General features: G+C 33.8%; 2 protein-coding genes and 1 pseudogene across 3 annotated transcripts in view; 2 read left to right on the top strand and 1 right to left on the bottom strand.

Moving 5' to 3' along the window:
• The window catches only part of LOC127854470 (polypeptide N-acetylgalactosaminyltransferase 5-like), a 168,394-nt gene extending 141,318 nt beyond the window's left edge, over positions 1-27,076 (bottom strand). The window contains exon 1 of the mRNA XM_052389520.1: positions 26,984-27,076. The gene's annotated coding sequence lies outside the window, so the exon portion shown is untranslated. The remainder of the gene's footprint in view (positions 1-26,983) is intronic.
• On the top strand, positions 13,880-16,591 carry LOC127854471 (zinc finger protein 862-like). Of its 2 annotated transcripts, XM_052389523.1 has the most exons (3): positions 13,880-14,842; positions 15,417-15,841; positions 16,089-16,591. In XM_052389523.1, exons 2-3 carry the CDS (start codon positions 15,539-15,541, stop codon positions 16,206-16,208), a joined length of 423 nt encoding a protein of 140 aa, XP_052245483.1. In that variant the 5' UTR covers positions 13,880-14,842; positions 15,417-15,538; the 3' UTR covers positions 16,209-16,591. The 2 variants fall into 2 exon arrangements, with proteins under 2 accessions (XP_052245483.1, XP_052245482.1); XM_052389522.1 differs by lacking the exon at positions 16,089-16,591 and having other exon boundaries at positions 15,417-15,675.
• LOC127854686 (zinc finger protein 862-like) lies at positions 16,644-18,137 on the top strand (annotated as a pseudogene).
• Positions 27,077-27,554: the final 478 nt, after the last annotated feature.

Here is a 27,554-nt window from a genome sequence, read left to right as displayed (position 1 = left end):
TAAAAGGGCACAAAATTCTGTCAAAATGCCCGCCAGAGTTATCTTACTTTGCCTGCCCAGTCCCCTCATGATAGTAAGTAAGTGTACCAAGTTTGAAGGCAATAGCATTGATACTTTCTGAGAAAAGTGGACCTAAACGCAAAACTTAACTTGAAACATGAAACCAAGTGTCTATTTGTTAAACATCGTTAATCAATATAGGTTAAATAAGAAATATACACGATAGATTTATAAAATATGTGTCTCTGCAACAATATTCAGTGACATCACGTAATGTTTAAGGCCGAGTTTGCTTTTTTAAGCATACCTTTCAGTAGTGCCTCTGTATAAAATTGTATGATTTCTGTATGGAATAAAATTATTCAATGAAAATTATAAAGTTTATAGAAATATCTAAAGTATAAAGTAAACGTTGTGATCTTAGCGTAAATAGTGCCGAAAATATTACTTGGCGAAACTTTGAAAGATTTCAGACCGAGGTAGAAACATTTATTGAAAAGTAGATATCTGCCTTTGTTTAAAACTGTATTATTTCTTATAAAATGCCGTACTTCTATAATTCCGGAGATGCTCAATAAGAAACCGTGTAAGATTAAAGACCGAGGCCGATTTTTAATTGAATAGTACATATTTGTGTTTGTCTGAATATTTTCCATTTCGTTATTAATATTTCCTTTGTAAGTGTCATTTTAAAGGTAATATAAAAATCTATAGCCGAAATGATGTTTGTGATTCTAAAATTGGTCCGGAAATATTTATCAGCGAACCTCTGTAAGATTTCAGGTAGGGGCAAACTTTTTTTTAACTAAATGTATGTATCTGGTTGGGTCTAAAACTAAAGTGCTTTTTAGCAATTTCTTTTATTTAAAAATCGCTCTCAAGCTAATACAAAAATCACTAGCAGGATATGAAATTTGTGATTCTAACTGAACAAGTACCGGAGTTATTCATTTGCAAAACTGTGTTAGATGTCAGAACATGGCATACTTTTTTATTGAAAAGGACACATCAGCTTTTGCCAATAACTTTCTTATATTATTATTTAAATAACGTTTAACATGTTATATCAAAGTTTATAGTCTGAAAAAAATACTTGTTTAGGCTGTTCTCAATATTTTCTAAACTGATTTATTAAATTTTCCTAATTACATCTAAATTCACGATAAACATGTTCAGCATGAAAAATATGGAGCCTTAAATAAACTTGTATGGTTCCAATTGTGTTCTCTAGATTTCCTAAACTTGTGTCTTTATTTAATTTTCGTAATAAAGTCTAAATTTACGATTACAAAATAAAAACACGAAAAAAATAAGTGATTTTGCTTCGTTTATTACGGATGATAAATTTCGGTAAGATAAAGGTCTTGAAAAAAAAACATCAGCGATAAAGGAACGAACGAATCCGCTCAATGGGAGGCGAGGTCACAAGTGTGGATTAAAAGCGTTTATGGGTATGCCCGTGACACCACATGTCTACACATGTGTAGATACCGTAATTAAGATAACATATCACGTGTCGCCTTTAAATACATGTTAAATGACAATCAAGACCTTATTCTTGACATGAACCTTTACAAATAGGTCTCTTGTTCATGCTGAGTTTTATTACTCTTAAATGAATGCAGATGAACCTTATTTCTACTAATTACGTAATAACTGATCTTAAAAAAACACGAACTATAATTTGATTATCAGATCGATAACAGAAACTATTTTAATCTTCAAATATATTCGATACAATCGTTTTGCCTTCTTGTTTTGTTCAGTGACCTAAACAAACATATATGTCCCTGTTTTTTTCTTCAGTGCCGTTTTGGAGGCGCGCGCGAGTATTCAGGGGCGGTAATCCGGGAGTTATCAATTTCTGGGATTGTCTTTACGTATACGAAGAATGTAGTCCGTTACTGCATTCAACCATTTTGCATCTAGATTCTGCATTCGCAAACAAAAAACCTTCGATGAGCGCGTTCCATCCATGGCAACGTTTTTTACTGTTGCATTAGCACCCGAGTAACACGCAGTCCAAATGGAAGCAGTATACAGCGACGAAAATTCGGTTCAATGCCGACACTTAACCGATACAGCCCATGTATGTTCAATGATCTGGGCCTAGTATCACGAACGTTCTCAGGTTTTAAACTCAACTCAGCAGATGAGATTTGAGTTCCCACTCACATGAGAATTGAGTATGATGTGTATTTCACAAACGAACTCAAAACTCATCTCAGTTGAGACCGACTCAACTCAAATATTTAAGTAGTTAACATATAATTTCCATTGTTTTGATAAAGGCATTATGCCGAAACGTATTTAATTTGAATAAAATTTAATGGAGTGGGTTATTTTTCTGTATAACAATTAGATCACCTACTTGCATATTTCATGACAATTGGCTTTATACTAAGTATCGAACAATTCTTGTATCTGATATGTCAATCACACGAAGTTTATTCACAACAGTTATCAAACGGATATGTAAAGTTAATATTAAATGAACAATCAAAATAAGGAATTTGGTTCAACACTGGGACATGCCTTTTGAATTGTAGTTGTGATAATGAACTTAAATTTACGTAACTTAAGGGACATATAGAAGTTTAATAGTTTATTATATTTAAACAAATATATATAAACTTAAAAAGAATAGATAAAACGGTTGCCCTATACATTATTTGTTAATGTGTTTTATTTTTATAAATATTCATAAAACACTCACGGCATAATAGTTTGTTGAAGAAAAATCGTTATGAATCACGTGGAAATTAAGTACCGTTGTGTAAATGCGCACTATTAATAAGCGGATTTTAATGTAGAAAGATTTCACTGAATTAGGCTTTCGTAGACGTAATTTCTAATCCCGCCAGAGGTATTAAGAGAAAATTGGAGTGCATATGTTTTTTTCATTATTCGTGTATTAATATAATATCTTTACATAGCTGCTTGAAAATAGAAACAAAAATTTTATTTTGAAAAGTGTATTTTTATGTGGACATACCACGTATTTGCCCCTTTAAACATTTGGGACTTTTGCTTCAAACAATGCTGGTGGATATTTTATCACGTTAATTTAATAAATGAAGATGATTGATACTGAATGCTAATTGTATTATAAAACAGTTTTAAAAGGCGTCTTTGTTACTGCTAACATTGTTTTCAACAGAAAAGGTCATACAAGAACCGAACTGTAACTGTGTAAAAAATATATAAAGACCAGAACGATAAAAGACATGTGGTAGTGCTTTTGTTATTTCATAATGGCTATGACATTAAGTCAGTTGCCTATTTTATGGTATATTGTTGAAGTATGCTTTGTAACTGATTTTTCTCCAAAAATATTTTGAGAAGAGGTCTACTTGTTAATTTTTCAAACTATCTAAGCTAAAGCATGTGCGTTGTTCAAGTAAGGCGTGTGTTGAAGTTGTTTTTACTTCATGCCATTTTTTACGCAAAATGTTCCAGATTTTGTTACTAAAATGTAAGGGTCGAAGGCGAGAAAGAATTTTCTTTAAAGTGTAAAGGGGTACTTTTGTGAAAATATTTACCAGAGTTTTTTTAGGAAAATTTGGATTAGTCATAGCTAGGAAATTGTGGGAAAATCTATCCTGTGAAATGACGTAAATGAGAAGAATAGATACTCAGTCTTGTAGACGTCGGAAGTAAATATTAGATGGCACTTGATATAAATTTACTTATAGTAATCCCGTATTTAAAATACTGGCTGCGAAAAAAAGCAAACTGCGCGTGTGTTTAATGGGGAACAAAATTGTCAATTTTCAGTAGGTGTCCCAACTAGTATTGGATATAATCCTACCCTAGGTCTACATGTTAAATACCTAGAAAAAAACAGCACGCTTCCTGCATCCAAACACAACTAAATTAATGGAAACTGTTGTGTGTGTTTTTATTTGTATTACTAACCTCGTTCCCAATGACTCCATATGTCTACATGTAAGTTACATTCGAGTGACATTAAACAACTTAGTCCATCCACACGCAAATTATTCAGCGGAAAACCTTTTTTTTAATTTTAAGTTACAGTGAATCGGATTATGTTCTTCATAAATAGTGTTTGTTTATAACCCGCTTTAATTTGTTCATTTAGTTTACGGTATTTCTGTATTAGTATTATTATTATTATTTGTAGAATCCGCAATTACAATATGCAACTTCAGTAAACTATGTGTTTACAGATCTATAGAACCTGAAACACTGAGATAGCTAGTTAATGAAAATGGGTTACTTTGTTACTTTAAGTGCTATGATATATATATAAATATATAAATATATATAAATTCGGTTTGCAAGCCCCACATTGATTGAGCTTGACGGAAGCTAATGTTTTTTATTGATAACCTCGTTTTTCCTCGTTGTTCTTGCGGAAATTCTTTGTAGAATTATGGGCGAAAATCAATTAGAGCCAAGTTAATTGTTTCGTAAAATACTTGTTTATTGATGTTTAAATTGCTAATTGACACGCAATTGATTCCCGTCATATGCTTGGCATATTGTTTGGAGTAGGTATGATCATTAATTAGCAGAGTTTGGAGTACTAAAAATGCATTATTTTTTCCATTAACATGCATTAAATTTGTTTTAAAAAGTCATAGGTTAACCTTTCCTGGAAATTAAACCGGTTAAAAATCGTTCAGTAGGTTCATCGGTTAACCTTGTGCATCCCTAATTATTGATTAAGGTTTTTTAATTTCTTTTTATTTTACCATTTATAAAAAATCTATTAAATCTAAAATCTTTCAAATCTGTAAAATGTGTAAAGAAATCGATATAAACTTAACATTCTATATTTCTTGTCTACTTATCGATGGCCATGCAATTAAGATGTAATACATTCTTATGTAAACTGGTGTTTTTTTTCGTGTTTAAATAAAGCCTACTCATTGTCTAATCCATAACAACACTGAACGTGGATCATTAAGGTGTGCTTTGGTAGATTGAAGTAATTAAAAAAATATTTGCAGTGAAAAAATAAAAAATGAATAACGCCGGGTCTACTCGGCTTGACTTTTATCGTTCCTTATGTGTGTGCGTGTGCATGCGTGCGTAACGATCTACGTGACAACTGGAAAGAATATTAAATGAAAATGTATACACTAATTAAAATACTTCCGCTATATTCGTTTGCCGAAGGACAAACTCTAACAAGCCAACGGAATCAACGTTCTATCGAAATAAATAAATATTAAAAGCCAACGTTGATGATGACTGATAACACTTAATGGTGTTTTTTTCTAACTATTACTTTTCAAATTATTTTTTTTAATATTCAAAATAATAAATAAAATAAAAAAACACTTACCCAATTTAAATCTTTCGGAAGAAACAAGATCTCTTTACAGCCCAATCCTTGTTCAATAATCGGTCGTTGCACAATCAGGGTTTAACAAATATTGATATACAAGTAGTTTAAGACTTGAGTTTCAATGCCACCTAATAAAGTTATGATTTAAAGTATGGTTGTCTATTGAAAGATGGTTAGATAAAATATGGCTGACACTGCCATTTCATGTACGTTTATATGATGAACAAATGCCTTAAAGGTAGAATCGTTTTAAAAAGACAATACTGCGTTTTCATACTACATTTATCATAATTATCTTTGTGTGTACTTTAAATAAGAGAGTATCATTTGGTTTTTATTACAAATAAATTGAACATTAGAATAATATATTTTTTAAGGCATTATATTAAAATCAAGTACATGCACTACTTCCCGAGAAGACACACACAAATCTCTAATCATCGTTTACAAGTCTGAAGTTCGCAATACCCATACGTTATATTTTACTTATAAAGAAATATGCCGTACACTTGTGACGCTTTGTGTAACTTAAAGTGGAATTTATGTAAAGCGTAAATAGTTAAACATCTTGCATGCATCTTTTTAAAGGTTCACGTGATAGTGTACGTAATAGCGCTTGAAATACAAAAAAACATCAATTAGTAATAAAATATCTGGACATATTTTTACGACTTGTAATATTCGTAATCATCGTCATCATCATTTTCATCACCATCATCCTCGTCATCATCACCATCACCACTTCAAACATCATCATTATTATCATCATCATCATAATCATCATCGTCGTCATCATCATCGTCATCATCATCATGCTCATCATCATCATGATCATCATCATCAGCAGGAGCATAATCAGAAGCAGAGTCATCGTCGTCAGTGACGTCGTCGTCGTCTTCACAGTCGTTATCGTTCGACGCCAACGCCGACACTATGGGCAATTAATAATTCGTAACTTATTGAGTTGCTCGTTATGCTTTACTAAAATTCTAAATGTCTTTTACCCAACTCATGATGAGTAGCGATTAAGTTTTGACAATTTTGTAAAATGTATCATATAATCTATATACTCGGTAGTTGGACTGCTTTGATAAAATATCATATCATTGTCTGAATTAATCTTCTCTCAAATGACTAAGTAATTGTTGAGTGCATTCATATTATCAGATAATGATTCCAAAGCAAGGTATCGCAGTGTTCGGACCAAGGTATACGAGTCCAGAGATGTAGGCATTCGTAATTACAGAATGATTAAACAGGGAGTTTAATAACTGACAACAAACCAGGATAAAATGACACTTAATGGCCTAGTATTACGAACGTTCTCAGGTTTTAAACTCAACTCAGCAGATGAGATTTGAGTTCCCACTCACCTGATAATCTCACAAACGAACTCAAAACTCATCTCAGTTGAGACCGACTCAACTTTCCGACTCAACTCAAATATATATTATTTGTTAAATATGTAAGCGACGTTCTTCAAAAAGAGATTGATTTATAACACTTTAACGGGAAATATTGTCAGTTTTCTTTTCGTCTACGAGAGTAAAAATGCATAGGTCTGAAAGCTCTGTCTGTTTGAAAAAATAATAAACCATTACGATGAGCTGAAAGTTCGCTAAACGGGCTCTTGAAAACGGCAATACTATGCGAGCTGAAACATGGACAAATTTGCGAAGGTAATTAGCTAGTATGTGCCCAAATTATTATTTTTTTTTCAAGTAAATCATTTAATGTGTTTAACATGTGATATACATCAAGAGATAAAAATGCTGAAATGCCTCCAAAAAATATTAATGCATTTATAATGCAAACAAATACCTGCTCAGACAAAGTTGTACTTTTATAAGTGTTCTGTCACACTGCACGTTTGTAATAAGTAATTTATGCATTTGTAACCAATCACATGTTTTAAACTTTTAGAAGATAAATCCAGTTAAAACCAACTTAACGCACTTTAAATTTAATGGTTGCTAGAAAAACCTGCATATTGGTCACCTCTCAGTTTAATCGATGTTGTTTACAACTTTAGTTTAATAGTTTTTATTTAAAACAAGAAACCGTCGGGGAACGGGTGATGCTCCCCAAGGTTTTTTTGTAACAATATTGCACTATATATTTAGATAAAAGGAAACGTCTTGAGGGGCATAACTTTGGACACAATAATACGATGGATGGTTTAGCAACTTAAAAATTTCAAAGGGCCATATTCTCTAAATAAATCATCTAACCAGAACCCACAAATAACATGCGCATCTCCTCAAGGTAGTTAAGCTTACCATAAAGAACTGTTCAAGAAATTATAAAAATGTTTGGGAATACAAACAACAAGAGGTAAAGTTTTCTATATTGAATAGTTTGTGCGCACAATGTAACAGTTTTCAACTTAATTATTTTTTAAGCACTAGTCTGTGTGGGCTTGTTGCCCAGCAAAATTACAATGCACATACAAAATGCTAGAAACTATACAGAACTTGGGTGTTTGGTGTGTTCTGATAAAATAGCAGTATATTTATATATATGCTTAGTCTATGACAATGAATTAGTATGTCTGGTATATTAAATTGTGGGTTTTGTGGATATCTGTACTATTGGATTTCATTATTGCTGCTTTGTTTTTTTTTAAACATGTTCAGTTTAATTTTGTACGGCTTTTCAAATTTCATGATACAAACACTTTTAGAACCAAAACGAGCTCATGAAGCATCGAAGTCTTATTATTAATGGTTTGTGTTATTTTCAAGAAACACACATTTAAAGCTTGTGCGAATACCCCAAACAAACTATTTCAAACAATCGTTTGAATTTTCTAGCACAAAAATTTGGAATTCGTTACCCCGATCTATACGTCAAACAAACAATTTTTTTACATTTAACAAAAAATTAAAAGCTATCTTTCTACCACACTTTATGAAATAAACTAAACATGCTTCATGTTCAGTTTATGTAAATCACCTTAGTTTAATGTTTGAATACTGTTCTTGCATAAATGGTTATTGTAGTTTTATGTCTGTCATTTGTTTTTAAGTATAATATATTTCATTATAAGTGTGCATGCATATATGATTATTTATGTTTTGCTCTTATTGCTCAATATGAAATATGATGTATTTGTTGTAAATTGTATATTGTTAGAAGACCTTGTTGAAAATAAGAAATGTATTATATAAATTGCATATTATGTAATTTCAATAATGTTTTTCTTAACAAGTCTATCTTCTTGAAATAAATTAAGATTTTATTATTATTATATGCCTGATACATGAAATATCTGTATGTTTAGTCTACTACATTTTTTTAATAAAGCCAATTTAAACTGTTACATTTATTTACTTGCAGTGACATGTCAAGCATGTAGACACAGCTTCACATAAACCCAGAACAAATGCTTAAAAAGTCCAGAACCAGAATGTCTTCTGGACATAAACATATTTGGATGAAGAACTCATGTCTCTACAAAAGAAATATTTCAACGTTCAATTATTTCCAAAAATCTTAATCTGTATTTACTGATATGACACGATGTGTATATTGTAGTCTCTAAATATTAAAAATACCTCTTCATAAATATGAATGTTCTTAATGTTTTATTACTTGAATACACATGTAATTGCAACTGTTATAAAAAAATGTAAATATTATAATCATAAATATGTTTATAAAATTACTAAACAAATTGCACCGGTAAGTAACAGTTTTTACATAAATAACAGTTTAAAGGGTAACTAAAGACTTGATTATTTAACAAAGCATCATATGAAGGATGTCTTTCAGTACCGTACATGAATTATAATATTTAGCAAATATATGAAATTGTTTAGTAACCAAGCTTCTAGTATAACAATAATATCCATGTTTATATACTCTACACTCTCTATTATTAGGTAAAAATACATTTAAAAGCCTGCTTGTTAATGTTACTTTGAGGATTCTCAGTACTGACCTCCAATACCCATTAGAGCTGTGATACTTAAATTGAACCAAAACACAAAACGTAACCAAATGTTCGATTATCTTAGTATAAAAGGGGCCATAATTCTGTCAAAATGCCAGTCAGAGTAACATAACTTGCCTGCACAGTCCCCTTACGATAGTTAGTAAGTGTTGCAAGTATGAAAGCAATAGCTTTAATACTTAAGGAATAAAGTGAACCTAAACACAAAACTTAAACAAATTTTCAATTTTCTAAGCATAAAGAGGGAGCATAATTCTTACAAAATGCTTGATTCACTTGTCTGCTTTTGTTTATAGATTGGGGTCATGTTGTTAAAGATGTATGCAAAATATAAAAGCAATGTGACAAGTTATATAGAAAATATTTGAGGTGGTACGCAAACTTTAAAATAAATTTATCAATAATATGTATATTCTAAGCAGAAAAAGGGCCATAATACTTACAAAATGCTTGTTACAGTTGCCTGCTCTTGTTTATAGATTGGGGCCATGTTGGAAAAGAAGTATTGAAAATATGAAAGCAATAAGTCAAGGGACTAATATTTGAGGTGGTACGCAAACTTTAACATTCCAACGCTAACACGGGATAGGGAAAAGTACCTTCAGTATATGATCTTTTCTGGAGCTTGAATAAATATGAACAATATTTAATTACACTTTCTTTCGCAAACTTATATCCCGGTATTGGATGTCTACTTGAACTAAAGTATGAGGAAGCAGAAACTGATATTTGGGCGTGTAGTATAGCTCTTCCTATTTGGAGAAAATAATAAAATATAACGGCAATATATCACTTTAAATATTTTTATCACATGCCATACCCTGTTCCCCATGTAATATAACCATAACAAATATTTTTATCTTACACATGTGTTTTATACTTTATAAGCGTTTTCATTGGCTTAGATTTCGTTTGATTTACCAATCGCATTTTGTTATTTTGCTGAAATGTCGTTGCAACATCAAATGACGTCACGAAATGTAAACAACATTCAGGATTTATCATTATGTTTGCGTAAATATTAATTTGCTCATTTAAAAAAATGTGATAAAAAAGATATGACACTTGTTCGCATTTCATAAAAGGCGAGCTCATTAACAAAATTCCTGGACGAGTTTTATAAAATATGGTATGATATGGCAACTTGTGCCAGATCCTATATATAACAATCACTTTACGACATTTTCAACTGAACAGTTCGATAAGCTGCTGCCTCTTATTGACTGCTGCTCTCTTTACTGGTGCGTTGTTTGTGACCGCAGGATCCATCATGTCCAAAACTTCTACCTCTATCAGCGGAATGAATATTTCCGAGCACAGGTTGAGCAGGCGCATGCAAATTTTTGCTGTTCCACAGCACTCATATGGCTTGGAAAGTCAGGCATCCACCAGTGCAATGCAGGCATCTAAACAAATATCACAAGTCTTTATTTAACATAGCACTTAGTCTAAAAGATTGCCCTCCTTCTTGAAAAATCGTCAACAATTTTCTACATTTTAATTGACTAAATCATGCTGTTTCCACTGAGGTTTATTTGATGTCAATATAAAGTTATTCTGTATGTTCATTTTTAAAAATTGTCAATAGCCTATGAAACACGTTATTTGTGTATGTATTAGCTATTTATGCACAATACCATTTAAATACACTGGAACAATTAATTTCAAAAAAAGAGGACAAGCAAAAAATATATTTAAGAGTTCAAATAAAACGTTCAGATATTGCTGTCAATTGATCTATTTTGTGAATTAATGCAACACGTTATCTTAAAGCCACTGCTATCAAACACCGAAGCATCATATGTAGCATTCGGCAATCTTTACACAGCATAAATGAACCATAAAGAAGAGTTAATGTGTTACTTAAGACAATTTTTCAAGATATAACTGATAACTGCATTTGCTTAAGCATTAAATAAAAGAAGCTTGATTACACACTACACAGTGCTCATGGTGTCAATTATTTGTAGTTAATGTGATTATTGCATTAACATAAAATAATCATTATTTTATGTCAAAGATGATAAGCAGTACGCTAGTTCAATCTGTTATGGTATTCCACAGCTTTATTATCAAATTTTATTATAAGGTGATGAATCATAAAACTGCATTTACATTTACCTCATGTTGGCATCAATGAAAGCCGCTCAGTAATGTTAATAAACCCTTTCCTGCACACATAAGCTTCTTCAGATTCAGCTGGTTTTATAATTAGAATTACAGTCCCGTCTACTGCTCAAACTACATTTGGCAGCCAACATTTCTGTTTCAAAAGCATAGAAGCTCTTGTGGAAATCTGAAAATATCAATACATTTTTATTCAACTTAGTAGAACAATTGGAAATAAGACAAGGGCTGTTTGTAAAACATGCATGCCCCCCATATGGGCTGTCAGTTGTAGTGGCAGCCATTGTGTGAATACGTTTTTTGGCCCTGTGATCTTGACCTTTGACCAAGTGACCTAAAAATCAATAGGGGTCATCTGCGAGTCATGATTAATGTCCCTATGAAGTTTCAGGATCCTAGGCGTAAGCTTTCTTGAGTTATCTTCTGGAAACCATTTTACTGTGTCAAGTTACGTGACCTTTACCTTTGACCTAAAAGTCAATAGGGGTCATCTGCGAGTCATAATCAATGTACCTATAAAGTTTCATTATCCTAGGCATAAGCGTTCTTGAGTTATCATCCGGAAATCATTTTACTATTTCGGGTCACCGTTACCTTGACATTGACCTAGAGTAGTGACCTGAGAATCAATAGGGGTCATCTGCGAGTCATGATAAATGAACCTATGAAGTTTCATGATTCTAGGCATAAGCGTTCTTAAGTTATCATCCGGAAACCATTTTACTATTTCGGGTCACTGTGACCTTGACATTTGACCTAGTGACCTGAAAATCAATAGGGGTCATCTGCGAGTCATGATCAATGTACCTATGAAGTTTCATGATCCTAGGCATAAGCGTTCTTGAGTTATCATCTGAAAACAATCTGGTGGACGTACGGACATACGGACCGACATGTGCAAAACAATATACCCCCTCTTCTTCGAAGGGGGGCATAATAAATATAATGAAATGGACATTAACCCTATTTTGTTTATACAACAAAAGATTATTCTAAATATTACAGCTCTAACATGGAAGTCTATTCGAAATCTTTTAGTATTAGCCTAGGTAAAGATCTAAAATCTGGGGGCCTCGGGTTCCCGGACCACCGTTAGTGTCTAGGCCTGGATATCATACTTAAGTATTGTTCAATTAAAACTTGTTGAAGGTCACAATATACTAAAAGATTTCCTTAACAAATTCAATGTAAAAGCAATAACTTCAACAAAAAATAAAGTCAAACTTTAGCGCGTAGAGACCCCCATAACCATACTTTTCTTAAAGAGCATTCCAAGATGAATTGATTAAACAATAAAAAATATAGATCATGTGGTATGTAAAAAAGAACTCCACGCGAATCAACGGTCATTGTTTTATGGCCATCTTTTTACCAGTTTTATATCTCCAGTTGATGATGGTTTCCCACCAACGCCTTTTGGTAAACGGCCTTTCTGGTACTATACTGTCTCCAACCTAAAGCAAAACAGTGAATTTCTAGTATGCATCAATGTTTTCCTTACCACATGCACACAGACATGTTCAATAATAAAGTCATGGCAAGTGCCCATAAGAGAATTGTGTCTTCAAATAAATGGCGATTTTGTTTTTAGAGTATTTAGTATACTCAGAGATTTCAATAGACGCAGAATCCTGCGTTTTGACGCGAGCAAATTAAAGAAGACTCGTTTTTGAAGACTCGTTTTTGACGCAAAGCTTTTTTCTGCTGTGCGTCATTTTGACGCATCGAAAATTAGACCCGTGCGTCAGTCAGTTAACATATCGAGTTCCATGGTAATAAATCCTGCTGTGCTTCTCATTCAAATTAATGTATCAGAATTTGAATCTCGGTCTATAATCGAGAGAATACCCCGGGCGTTGTTTATCTTATCTCATCTCTTCCAATACACATGTCACCGTCTAAATAGTGCGTGCGCACTTACTGGGTAATTAGCAGCCGTGATTACGTGATAATTGATTGACCATTAAATTTCTATGTCATGACTTTCGACTAGTCAATATAAATTACCGCCTTAGAGTCTTTGATGATTTTGTTTTGGCAGACTCTTCAGATTTATTCTGAACGCGAATTATTTCAGCTAGACTTTCGACATTGTAAATCGCTGACGTATTGTAAATTAAATTATAACCCGCATTTAATTCAAAGCTGGCAATCCAAATTACAGGCCAGTCTGCGAATTAAGCGCACGCCCGGCGGCCTGGGCGTGAAAATTATAACTCGGGCGTATTAAAATTGCCATATCGTACGCCCGTCGGGCCAGTAGAAATTCCGTGCATCAATATTGTTTACATTTTTAAGTGTGATAGACGTCATTATTTTGTGAGTACTTCGCGAAGATTTCCGAAATAAGTTTGTTCAAGTTCGCATAAAATACGAGACTTAAACGCGTTTCGATTGGTCCATACATTCGTCGGTTATTTACGAGTCTTAATTTAGGCCACGTCATGAATAATTAAGACTGGTTATTTACTATTGGCAAACGTCATGCTGATGTGTTTACTTGAAAAGTAAACCAATCGACGTCCGCGGCTTGCATTTCCGGAAAATCGGTTTATTTTGTAACCTGGTGTGTGTTTACGTTCCGTGTGTTGTTTCCAAACTTGTAATCCATACGTGCATTATGCTAAAATACGTCGCTGGAGCGAAGCCGGGTAAGAAACTGCCAACAACGGAACGTAAGTCAAGCAATGACTATGAAAAAAGTCGTAAACGTGATTTTCAAGGAAAATGGTTAAACATCTATCCTTGGTTGAAATATGAAAATAATGTAATGTATTGTTCAGTTTGTCGCGTACAGTCCATGAAAACAAAACAGCACGAGTCCCTAGCCTTTGTAAAAAGCACAGACAATTTTAAGCTCGAGTCAGTTAAACAACATGATGATAGCATCGTGCATAAAAGGTACATTGAGATAGGAGAGGCGAAATCACAACCATCCTGTAAGAGTAAGGCTGCTGAAGCTTTAAGAACATTGCATGAAAGTCAGCACAACAGTCTGGCTATCAAATTTCGCACTGCCCATGCACTGGCCAAAACCCACATGAGTTTTAGAACATACAGTACCATATGTGTGTTAGATGAGGCTAAGGGATTGGATGTTGGTGTGAACTATCGTAATGACAAAGCTGTTGCTTCTTTTACAAAAGCTATTGCAACTGTTGTGCAAAGAACAACTGTAGAAAAATTGAAGAATACACAGTTCTGTAGTTTCACAATTGATGGGTCAACTGATTTCACGGGAGATGATCTTGAAAACATCTACATTCGAACTGTTCACTCCGGACGTGTTGAGGACACATTCTTGCACATAGGTTGTGCTGAATCTGGCTCCAGCAAACACATACATGAGCATGTCAAGGAAGTGTTTGCAAAACTTCACATTACAGATGAAATGCAGTCAAAACTCGTCGGTTTCACTGCAGATGGAGCAGCAAATATGCAGGGTATAAATAAAATTCTTATGTAAAGCTTATAATAAATCTTATTAAATATATTGCACTGTGCCTCTGAGTCCTAAACAAATACATTTTATATTGCACATATTTGAAAAAATCTTGAATAAATAAATACACAACTCTGAAATAAATACATGGCAGAAGCTAAAAAATGTTACAACAAAAATAGTTGGTAAATCCTTCTTTAAATCTGAGCAAAAGCAGCTAAAAGGGGCTATGGCTTGTTGAAGCGTCCCAAAGGGGCTGTCAATAACAAAATCTGAAAAAAAAAGTTATATATTTACACATTAAAATACTATATATGACAGGAAAGGTATTAACGCTGTCTCGTGCAAATAACTCTTGAATGACCATTTAGTCATGAGTTCCATACCTCAGTCGAAATTTTTCAAACATGTTCATTATTTGTGTTTATCAATTGTATGTTCTTGTCTTTTATTTATTTGGTTTATTCATTGAATATGTATTCCCACATTAAATTAAAATTGTAATCTACGTGTTTGTTACCATAGAGTATTAGACTAGTTTCTTTAAAATAATTCATTTATATTTCAAATTTAAGGTAACAAGACTGGACTTGCAACACTGTTGAAAGCAGAATGGCCACACCTAGTAGCTACACACTGTCTAGCTCACAGACTCGAACTGGCATTCAAAGATGCCGTATAACTGACAAACATAAACATGTATGAAAAGAGTATGACTCTACTTATTGGACTGTATTATTTGTACCACAAGTCCCCTAAACAGAAGAAAGCGCTTCAGAGAGCATTCGTCATGATGGACTTCAAGACATCTATAATGCCTACACGCATCGGTGGGACCAGATGGTTGCCACACTTGGACCGTTCACTGTCAGCCTTCTTTAAAGGCTACAGAGCGCTAGTGTACCAGCTACAGACGTCATCCCATGACAATGCCAAGGCAGAGGGGTTTGCCAAGCTGGCTACAGTTGGCTTTTTGATCCTTTACTTGCTACAGCTCAAGGTAATTTAAAATGATAACTAGTGTGATATTAATTTAAATGTATTTATAACAATAATTGCTATCTAATTATATTTGCTAATTTTATTATTGTATAATTGATATTCATTTATTAATTTCATGAACGAAACTTTGACAAAAATATAATATTTGACTTGCTTTTAAATACCGGCTTTTGGATATTACATGTACAACGGAATTCTTTCCTATTTAAATGCTGTCATTATTAAATTATTTTAATTTTATTAAGGCCGTGGTTTCAATGTTGATGAGACTGTCAAAGTATCTACAGAAGCAGGAGGTTTTCTTGGCTGATGCTTACTCTAGGGCAGCTGTGACAATGAAAGGCCTTGTGATCTTGAAGTCGTAAGTATGTTAAAATATATAGTGCCAACACGTTTTAATAATACATGTAGTTAAAGAGTTAAAAAAAAAAATAACCATTCCTGCTTCAGGGAGTCAGAGTGCTTAGCTGACGTTGAGCAAGTCCTCTCTGACAAAGCTTATGATGGCATTGAGTTGACATTTAGGGGTCAGAGACCACAACCTGTGCTGGAAAAAATTGTTGACTCTGTCATAGGCAAAATTGTGGAACGCTTTCCTCAGAAGGACCCAGTCATTGAGGCTACCAAAATAACTGGACTGAACAATTGGCCTTATGACCAATCAATGAAACGTATAACACAGTTATGCAGGCATTTCCATGTGCGCTTTAAGCACCGGGGCACCCCTGTGCCTTAGTACTATTCAATTTATTCAATGTTTACACCAATTTGTATTGCTATAATCTTTCAACATGTATTCAAAAAATCATCAAAAAGGAGATGTTAATAAAGATTCAAAAGCTATTCAAGTTAAAGTTTAAGTTCAATAAGATTTGGTTTAGTTAAGTACAATGTACCTTAAAATTAAACAAATTCAAGTGGTTACCCAGAACAAGCGCATAAGACTATTTGCCCCAGTGCCTTAGCAAATTTCTTGGGAAAGGCCTGTTAGTGTTATGGTGTTCCTGTTAGTGTTGTATTTTTCTGTTATTATTTATTAGTTATTTCTCAGTTTTCAGTGTATGGTATTCAATTTTACTGGTATATGGCTTTAGCAAACTTTAGAAAGAAAAAAAATATTTTTTTAAATATCCCCATTTATTTCTCTTCATTATGAGTACTTCTCTGAAATGCAATTGTGAACTAGTATTGTACAGCAGATTCATACTTATTGTCAACTATACTGGTAAATAAAATTATTATGTGTTTACTTCCAGAGTATGGAAATGGTGAGGTCAAAATTTTGTGTGGCCACTTCAGAGATGTCCTCAAGTTTGACAGTGAGGAAAGTGTTCTGGAGGAGTGGAAACTTCTGCGAGACCATGCGTATGAAAAGTAAGTGAGGTTTTGTAGGATTTTGATTCTTATTAAAAAATTAATACTAGGTTTGCTCATTTTCAGCTTTATTTGAATATACTTTTTCAGGTATCCAGACTCCCTAGAAGGCGTGAAATGGCCAGACATATTCCGTCTGATGCATGGACGGGATGTTGATTTGGCCCTAAAGCTTGTGGAACTGGTGCTGGCGCTGCCACCAACTTCTGTTAAAAATGAGACAACATTCAGTGCAATGAAGCTTATCAAGCATAAGAGAAGGGGAAGATGAGCACTGAAACATTAAATGATTTGGTCGCCATCCACCTTGAGGCCCCCAGCATTGCCCAATTCAACCCAGATGATGCCATAATGGAGTGGATGGTTTGTTCCCTTTACTTCTATTTCCTATTTATTTTAACTATAAACATATCTGTTGGTGCATATGATATCGTGCAGTATATCATATTACAGTTGTTTTATTTACTGTTTTAGGGTATTGATTTTTACTTCACTTCACAAGCACATGGTAAATTAATTAGTAATTGCAGCATATATGTTGACTTTCAATTTTTTGCAGACAAGCAGCACTGGTAGGCGTTTGGGGTATTCTCGAAAGAGGAAGGTACCAGAGGATGAGTCAGAGGTCACAGACATGACAGCACCAGCTCCATCAACCACATCAACCATTGATGAAGGAGAAGCTACTTCTGTAAGACAGAGTTTAATAAGCTATGATTTAAAACACAGCATAAGAAAAAAGTCAACATGTATGATAAAAGTATGCCATCTATGCCTTCACGTGTCAAGTAATCTTATGGAAAATAACGATCAGGCTTGTTTTACAGGATATGGATTCTGACGAGGATATCCAGGATTGCAGTAGTGAAGATGAGATGAATGAAGCAGTCGTTAATCACTTGTTAAAGAGTTATAATTAATAAACCATTGAAGGACATACTTACCTCGACTTCAAGTTGTATCAGCGTTAACTGTAAAGCCTATTGCAAAAACAATTGCAACACAATATAACAAGTCTTGTTATATTGTGTTGCAATTGTTTTTGCAATAGGCTTTACAGTTAACGCTGATACAATTTTACCTTTTAAAAGATTATCTGCTATTGAATGATGAAACCCATTAGCAGGGTGTATATTTAAAAAAAATTCTTTGGGCTAGTAATTTTGCTGCTGGGCTACTTGTCTTCACCATTCAAGTATCCCGAATGGCTAGTGGATAAAATGAACTATCCTGAAGACTGTGTAACAGGTAATGGTGATTCAATAATGGAGAAAGCATTAAATGGATTTAACAAACATTTGATAAGGTTTGTTAAACCAGAAAACAAGAATGAAAATTTGGATTATTAAATTTAAACTACTACAGGTAAGGCATTCTTAAGTGTACATATTTCGGACATGTATAGTATTCGGATAAACAGTAATAGATATACTAGATGTTCCATGCGTTTAGACTGTGTTTTGTTACAAAAGCTATCATAGGGATGATGAGAATATAATGACGATAAATATGTGATGAAAAGGTGCTACCATATATCTTAAATTACTTAAATGTGTTAAAAGACTTAAATGTGTTATGATGAAGTAGATTTTAATGAGCATTTATTGTTTTTACAAATAAACATAGTATAGTGATAGAAATAATAAAATGTGTGAAATGAAAAACTTAATGTGGATATTGTTCGCACAAATTATTTATGTTTTGTCATTATCTTTGTGTACCATTAACAAATGTTGTGCTATGTATCATAGTATTGTTATTTAATTAAAGCAGTATAACTTTTTAAGATATTGTGCTACTCTTAGAGCATATGTTAATAAAAAAACATTGAATAATACAGACAAAAACACAATAAACGCGCTTCGAAATTGACCCCAGCATTTTCCAATTTTACTCCTCAAAATTTCAGTCCAGGAGTCATTGACTCCTGGTTTTTAAAATCTATTGAAATACCTGATACTGATACCTGAAGAATTACACGTTCAACACTACAACAGTCATAAGCGGGTGGGGTAAATCAGTCTTCATTTATTTACATCGATTAATACACGCTGGCAATTGTCGAACGAGTAAAACATAAATAATGTATTAAGAAACACCATAATTTTAGATAAAACTTTCTTATTATCGTAAGATTTCATTTATACAGTATTAAAACATTCATCGTTAAAATGTTTTGCTAAAACCAAGGCTAGTTCTTCTTGAATGCTCTGAGCTTTTATGAGTACATACCCCATACGTACAGCTCATAGTTCTTCTTGTTAAAACCAAATTCAATGTAAATTTTTTTTTTCTCACATATGTCCATAAAATCGAGTTACATCAACCTAATACATTGTTACAAACACAATACCTGTTACAATCGACATCAATTTGCGTCTACTTTGTTGAGAAATGCTCAAAACATAAAATTGATATCAAATCGTTTATGTCGGAAGTTGTTATTGTCGATTAGAGCAAAGGGAAAGAAAGGGTTACACTACACAAATTGTTTTCACAGTGGTATCTCACGATCTGGTCTTATGGTAGCAGTTGAAATTGTATTGTGTATAACATTGTAGTTTGAATTAGGACACATTCTTATGACTGTAATTTCGCTGCGATCGGATAAGTGGCATGTTCCGTTAGTAAGTTGAATAATATCGGGCGTATGTTTTACTATTTTACTAAGTGAATGAGGGTTGAAATGCTATGAACACTTTCTGCACCAATTAAAATATTTATTGAACATATTCCACATTTGTTTTCGGCTATTAGGCTAGATTATTTAATATACATGTATACATAGAAAATATTGCAGACATACACACACACACACACACACACACACACACACACACACACACACACACACACACACACACACACACACACACACACACACACACACACACACACACACACACACACACACACACACACACACACACACACACACACACACACACACACACACACACACACACACACACAACACACACACACACACACACACACACACACACACACACACACACACACACACACACACACACACACACACACACACACACACACACACACCACACACACACACACACACACACACACACACACACACACACACACACACACACACACACACACACACACACACACACACACACACACACACACACACACACACACACACACACACACACACACACACACACACACACACACACACACACACACACACACGCACACACACACACACACACACACACACACACACACACAAAGTATAAAGAAATGGAAAAAAAGAAACACCATAAAAGAAACTAAACAAACAAAACAAGAAAGAACAAAGAAATGAATATGCATTGTTATAATGAAATATAAACACATACAGCTAAAAGATTTACAGAAAGCGAAAACCTAAGCACAATCGAGGGACACCACACATAATCAATTGATCACTGTCGGCTCAGGAACTACTTTAAAGTACCCCGTGTACCCTTAGGTAAACTAAATGTTCCCCGGGTACGAATAATACGTTTAAAGGCACCCGGCAATACGACGGGGTTCTTTAAGTATATTTTCCGCACACCGGGAACAGTGTAGTAAACTTTAAAGTACCTGGGGTACCATATACACACATACAGCTGATAAATTTACATATATTTCCCTGTGTGTGATCGTGCTTATTGAAAGCGAAAGCCTAACCACGACCGAGGGACACCACACATAATTTACGCTCAATTGGTCATTGTCGGCTCAGGTACTACTTAAAAGTACCCCGAGTACTCAGAAGTATTCTACAATGTACCCCGGATAGGAAAATACGCACCCGGTCATACTCCGGAATACTTTTTAAAACCGGTATATATTTTCTGTACCCCACATACTTTGCAGTATATTTTTTAATTACACCGGGTACTTGAAGTAGTATCTGAGCCGACAATAACCAATCGAGCATAATTTACTATTGTTTAATTAAATCATTTTATATTTCGAGTCCGCATTGAAGACGTACATAAAGTTGAAAGGCGGTAATGCATGTGTTAATTTGTTTACCATATGAGTGTTTTGGTATATGCATGTATTGAAATACAAATTGAAATAGATGTTCCATGCTTCGACCACCGACTTATCAAAGAATCGAATCCTGAACGAGTTTTCCGGGGATGGAAGTGTGAAGATCGTGGTGGCGACTGTGGCCTTTGGATTGGGGGTAAGTTACTGGACAATTAATAATGTGACCAACTACTCGAGCTTTCTGTAAATAGATTGACGAAACGTGTTTGTTTGATCTAGATATTACGGCATGGAGATGTGGTACATTGAATACATGAACCTTGTTGATAATCGAAGTCTCTTTATTTATCGAATTAATTATAAAGTTATTGATAAATTGATTGAGTACAGAGCGATTAATTCATGGCGTACAGGGCAATGCGTATGTATGCATTGGTGAACTTATTATGTGTCGATAACGTGGGCATTATGTTCCGTGTTGAAAATACAAATCTAACATCTGGTCATTTACAGATTGACATTGCGGATGTTCGTCTAGTCGTCCATTGGGGTGCACCAAGAAATCCTTTGTCATACTGGCAGGAGGTGCGGAGGGAGGCCGGGCTGGGAAACCGTCCCTTGCAGTTGTCTATCCCTACGGTCGTTCGTTAGTGGGAGACAGTGGACTGAGAGAGACGTTTAAGAGTGTTGAGTGCTTGAGGCTGTCAGTATTAAAGACTTTGTTAACTAAAGAGATGGGTGAAAGTGAGTTATGCGTTAGGGAAGGTTGCGTTTTAAAGAATTGTTCTGTATGTGAGTGTGATCTTTGTCACTGTTGTTCGAGGTGCTGTGCAAAATGCGGATGTGTTGGTGTGATAGGTGTTTTGGAGAGATTTTTCATTTGATAATTGTCACTGATGAGAATGAAATGATACACAGACAAGAATAACAAGCGAAGAATATATATGTACTGGCATTTCCCCAGAAATTTGGTCAGGCACAGCGGCAGGCGGTTGGTGTCGATTTCTTTATATACTTTCTAAATGTTATAAATCAAAATCCACACTACTTTGGAGCTACTAAAACACACAATTTCATAATATTTATGTATTTGTCCTCAGTTCATTTCAGTCAAGTTATATATTATAAAATTAAATAACAACCAAAGCAAACAGAAAGCAAAATAATGATTGAAAAACATTCTGTGACCAATGGAAAATCTTGCTTCCAATTTCCTGTCGTTTATTAGATTGTATTCTGTCATGCACAGAGACTAAAGAAAAATGTGTTTTAGGTATATAGCGAATTCCGTAAATATGAAAGAAACTATATATATGTATATATTGTATCTGAATATATTAAATGTTGGTACTGTGAAGTTATAGTCGCCGTTAAGAAAATAGTGTGAACAAATTTTAAATGGTCGGGAGCAATCAAATAAGACGTTTGATTCCAATTAATTGTATTCATAACTTAAATTACGCACAACCGCAACACACATCAGTTACGGTTTCTTTTTTAAGCAAGTTCTTTATACTTGTTTATTTTCTGCAATAGTCGTTAACAATTAAAATATTTAAAAAGATCGCCGTGGCGTAGTGGATATGGTGTCCGCCTAGCGATCGGGAAGTCACGGGTTAAAACCTCACTGTGAGCGTTCCTTCGATCTCCCCCAAAAGACACCAAGTACTGGTTCTAGTCCCAGGAAACAGATTCGAGAGCGTTTATAAAAGCATACGGCTTTCGATGCAATCGAGCTAAAATAAATAGGTTTAAACTAATAAAAATAAAACAAACAAACAATTTGAGCATATCTTTAATTGCTCTACCTCCACATGTACCGGTAATAATAGATCATTATCGACCATTATTATGATATTACGACCATAATCGATCCCCATTAACGACCTGTAAATCGTTCATACGTGTTACCTATGCCCCTTACGCACACACCGCTGATAAGAGCGCTGATAAGAGCGTGCATGTTTTGATTGAACGTTGGCCGAATGTAGACAGCATTCGGATTAAAGCTTGCAAGCTCTGGTGAAAATGTCAAGCGCACGCATTTTAGTCCGCTGGGCTAAAATCGCCTGGCGAAATCCCTGATTATATGTTTCTATACATATGAATATATGGTGTTCAAATATATGTATGAATACAAGTTACACTTTGAATGGGTTGTTTTATATAAATCATTGTTCTTAAATCATGCTCCAGTGTTTTACTTATTGTTATAATGTATAATAATGTCTATCTCAGAAGTCAATGAATTACACTCAATATCAATATTAAAATGACAAGTCTTATGTTACTAAGAAGTGAATTTTTAATTTATGTCTTACCTTATTCTGATGAATAAGTCATTATCAATTGAAAGTCATACAACTTGTATTACTTATCAGTGATTACTTTTTGTAACTTCTATCAATTCCTAGTTTTCATAATTCTTATAATCCATGCACTACACTTTTGTTATTTTCTATTTTGTTTATGGCTAAAAGCAATTGTATGCTTTAGAGCTAATAAATGTTGCTGCTGTAGATGCTGTTGTGTTATAATTCCCTTACGGCAGATCTAAGGGTCATCGTTCCTTTTGTTTCTTCCTAATGTCTGTTGTCTGAGCGCTATTCATATACAATTAACATAAGTATTAATTAAAATTTGAACAAATTATATATAAAATTTCTGTCCATTTAAAACAAATATTTAATATTTGAAAATAACCTTTCTTAAAAACATAAATTGTATGTTCGGAGAAAAGCATAGGTAAACCGTTTATAAGTACATGTTGTAAACACACCGCATGCGTTCCTTTAATTTTTCTTTTGGTTAATAAAAACTGTTCGATATGCAAACAAGTTGACATTTACATTTACGCTTGACGTGTTTGAAACTTTGATTAAAATCTTTCTTCTGCGAGCACACCACATCATGTAAGTTATCTTAATTTGCTCATTATAGATATATTGACGATCTATTTGTGTTAATTCATGCCAGAAAATAGTTTATGTTGCTAATTTTACCAATAAATCCCCGCCTGAAATCCCGACGGGGATTTTGCTATGGTAAATTGCGAAACCAGTTGCAATTCCCAGACCCGGAGGGTCAATAGACGAGTTAACGCGTGACGTCACACGCACCTGCAAAGTTTAGACTCCGCCCACTGGTTGGCAAAAGAGGTGCAATTTATATAAGCGCATATAGAGAAGGTTGACGAAATCTTCGTTTTTAATGATAATCATGCACAATATCGAATATAATTTTACTAATTATGTCTGAATAAAACATTAGCATGCAAGGAAATGCATCTTTGGAACGATTTTATTGTTTTTATTATTATTTGTTTTTACTGACAACGAACTCGGGAGTGGAACACAATCTAAGAGCTCGGTATGTGGTTAAACAAAAATCCCTCTACTTGGCACTTCATCGCGACCATTTTTAGTTAAAAACTTCTCAGAAATTAAAATTCTTTTAGAATGAATTAAATTTAATGAACGAAAACAAATAAGGATAAAAACAAACAACGAATAGGTCAATTGTATGTACGCGACATAGGGTAACTGATTTGAACCTTTATGTGTCTGGAAAAACTTACCTTCTTACACATTCAATAAATTCTTTTATTTAATGTAATTGTTTTATTTTATTGTTCACACTAATTTTGGCACTCTTTGTTGCAGCATTTATATCCCGGTGTATAATTGCACCTTTGTTATCACAAACCGATTATCTCGTTATGATCGGATACTGTCCAGACAATTACAAAGAAAACATGGTGTCATAAACCCAAGGACCTACACTTGGACCCCTGCATAAACCACATGTTGCAGACGAGTGTCTGGTCAGTAAACATAAGTCACGATACCTCTATGTCATCTCTTGGCATATTGAGCAATCATTTAAGCCACATTTTAAAGCTAAAAATACTGATAAGTTAATTTTTTATGAAATATTTTAACAAAAATGAAGACATTTGTCGGAAATGTATTAACGGGAACGAGTGTATATATTTATTAGCCAGTTAAACTTAATAATACATTGTTTAATAACTATACATTTAAATATTGTGCAATTTTACTGCTATGCAATTAAGGTATTTAACGGGTACCGGCAAAAGTTAACTCCGCTATTATGTGTAAAGATTGTACATTACTGCAGGGTCCGAAACACGATCATGAACATAAGCAGTCACAAAAGGGGCCGTTAGATAAATTAAATATATGCATCTATCATAAAATGCTATATTTTTATCACTCCTTATTACTAATAGAGATTTCAATATACATGCAAAGACAGTTACATTTGGGTAATTAATATGCAGGGTTTTTCCGTTTGTATGGTAAATTGAATTTATATTCATTCAATGTAAACGAAACGTAAATTCATTCAATGTAAAAGAAAATTACCACAATATTTAAAAATAGTACTGTATTCCGCTTTTTAGGGCTTTTTTTATAATTGATTAAATGCACCTCTGACTTTATTGATCGCTGATGAAATAAAACACTATCCACACCACTTAAAATTATAATACAATTAAAATATGTTTTATTAGTGTTTAAATATAATTTATTCAAGTCTTATTTTCAGAAAGAATACGGCTAATTTATTGTTTTATTTTGTGGAATTGTCAGTATTAAGTCTTCCGATCACGTTTACTCTATGCTAATAACTACTTCGTATTTTTATGAAGAGGAAATTTTATTTGTGAATATACATTTATTTGGTACTAAATATGCTATATTTGCACTTTTTTTTTTAAAGAGTTTTAATGTTTATTTCGTATTTATTATCAATTTATTGACTAAACAAAAGCCCTTTATACATGTTTTACGTTACTGTAACCAGTGTTTTTGCCAACCAGTCAGTGCGCATGCGCGGAAAATCCCGAATGTAATCAATAACAATTAACTCGTCTATAGTTGGGAGTTGGATTATTGCAACTAAAACCAAGGCATGTGTTGTCAAATGCTCTGTCAACAAATGGGAACTACTCTATACGTCTTGGGGTTAAATTCTACGTATTTGCCATTTAAAAATCAATGCAATTTAGCAATGATAAAGGTGTCAAACAAAGGTTTCTTTGCCCTATTTACTATCAAAACTGACAGCAAATATTGCATCGGCAATGAACGATGAGTCGGTGCGTCCAATTCATAAATCAGCAATCCAACAATGAAATATGTAAATAGTTTCCGGGTGAAATCGATATGTATCGCTTACTTTTTCTTAAGGGTTGCTGCTTACCTCAAAAACGTGTTAAATCGGCTAATTTCCTCGTAAACGTTGAATGCGTTCATCAAAAGCGGCCATGTTTGAGTACTGCTTTACAACTTGAGACAGGTTGAACGCGTGCTCAAATAGTTGTGCTCAAACTCAAAGATAAGTTAGACTCAGTACTCAAAAACGTTTCGTGATCACCAATTTTAGCAAGGTGTTTAAAATCATCTCAACAATTGAGCAAAATCTCAAAGTTGAGTCAAAATATCGACTTAAGTATTTTCGTGATACTAGATCCTGTGCGCTACAAAGTTTTTATATGACAATACGCCCGTGCTTTTCATGCTAGTTTTGAACTTTTTCCTTTCACACAAAATACATGTTGTGGTTGTCACTTTCACAGCGGCTAATTAATTTGCGTTAATGTTTTCTGAGTAATCATAACAATCTCGTATAAGTCCGTCCTTACAGTAGAATATTATCAACATACATTTTTGTTCCCATAAAGTCGCTATATGACCTACACTGTGTCTGTGTGACTAAAAATCACATAAAATACACTTACATTTTCGGGATAGACAGCCTTCTGTATGTCCCATCGCTTTTAAGAATCCGACAGTGGCTTTCTATCTTTTCTCAAAACGTTCTTTGCCACGTAATGGGTCAATCTCCACGCAGAGTTGTCGTTCCTTGCTCTCACATACAACTCTGCATAAGGCTCAGCACGCCATTTTGTCTACCAAATAGCTAAAACGCCTACAACGTATATTTGTGTGGATATTTAAGATCGCATGCATTTAATTAAGAAATATGACTTTTAAATGTACGATAAATCGTGCAAAAACTTGTGAGTTTTAATGCAACTCTTTGGAACTATTTTATTGCCCATTTACACAGATGTAATCATTCCACGCACTCCGCAAATGTAAACAATTGTACATATTTTTTATTGAGTGACGTAAGGTATTGTTTCGACGTATTTATGTATGTTGGTTTCTTAACATAAAAAACATATCAATTTTATAATAATTAATTAAGACTGATATAAGATATCATGGTATGAGATGGTTTTCTTTAATGCAGTTAATGCAATGTAACCGTCGTGCAAGAGATTGTTTAGTATACTGTAACCTCAA

This window comes from Dreissena polymorpha, chromosome 13 (genome assembly GCF_020536995.1).
Source record: "Dreissena polymorpha isolate Duluth1 chromosome 13, UMN_Dpol_1.0, whole genome shotgun sequence".
Classification (NCBI taxonomy): Eukaryota; Metazoa; Mollusca; class Bivalvia; order Myida; family Dreissenidae; genus Dreissena; species Dreissena polymorpha.
Note: the sequence above shows the minus strand (reverse complement) of the source record. Positions and strands in the feature narration are given on the sequence as shown.

Excerpts from the sequence above, each read along its gene's own strand:
- LOC127854471 (XM_052389522.1), top strand. The coding sequence starts at position 14,020 with ATGCTAAAATACGTCGCTGGAGCGAAGCCGGGTAAGAAACTGCCAACA. Across the intron at positions 14,843-15,416 it reads TGGAGCAGCAAATATGCAGG|GTAACAAGACTGGACTTGCA; the intron begins GTATAAATAAAA and ends TTCAAATTTAAG.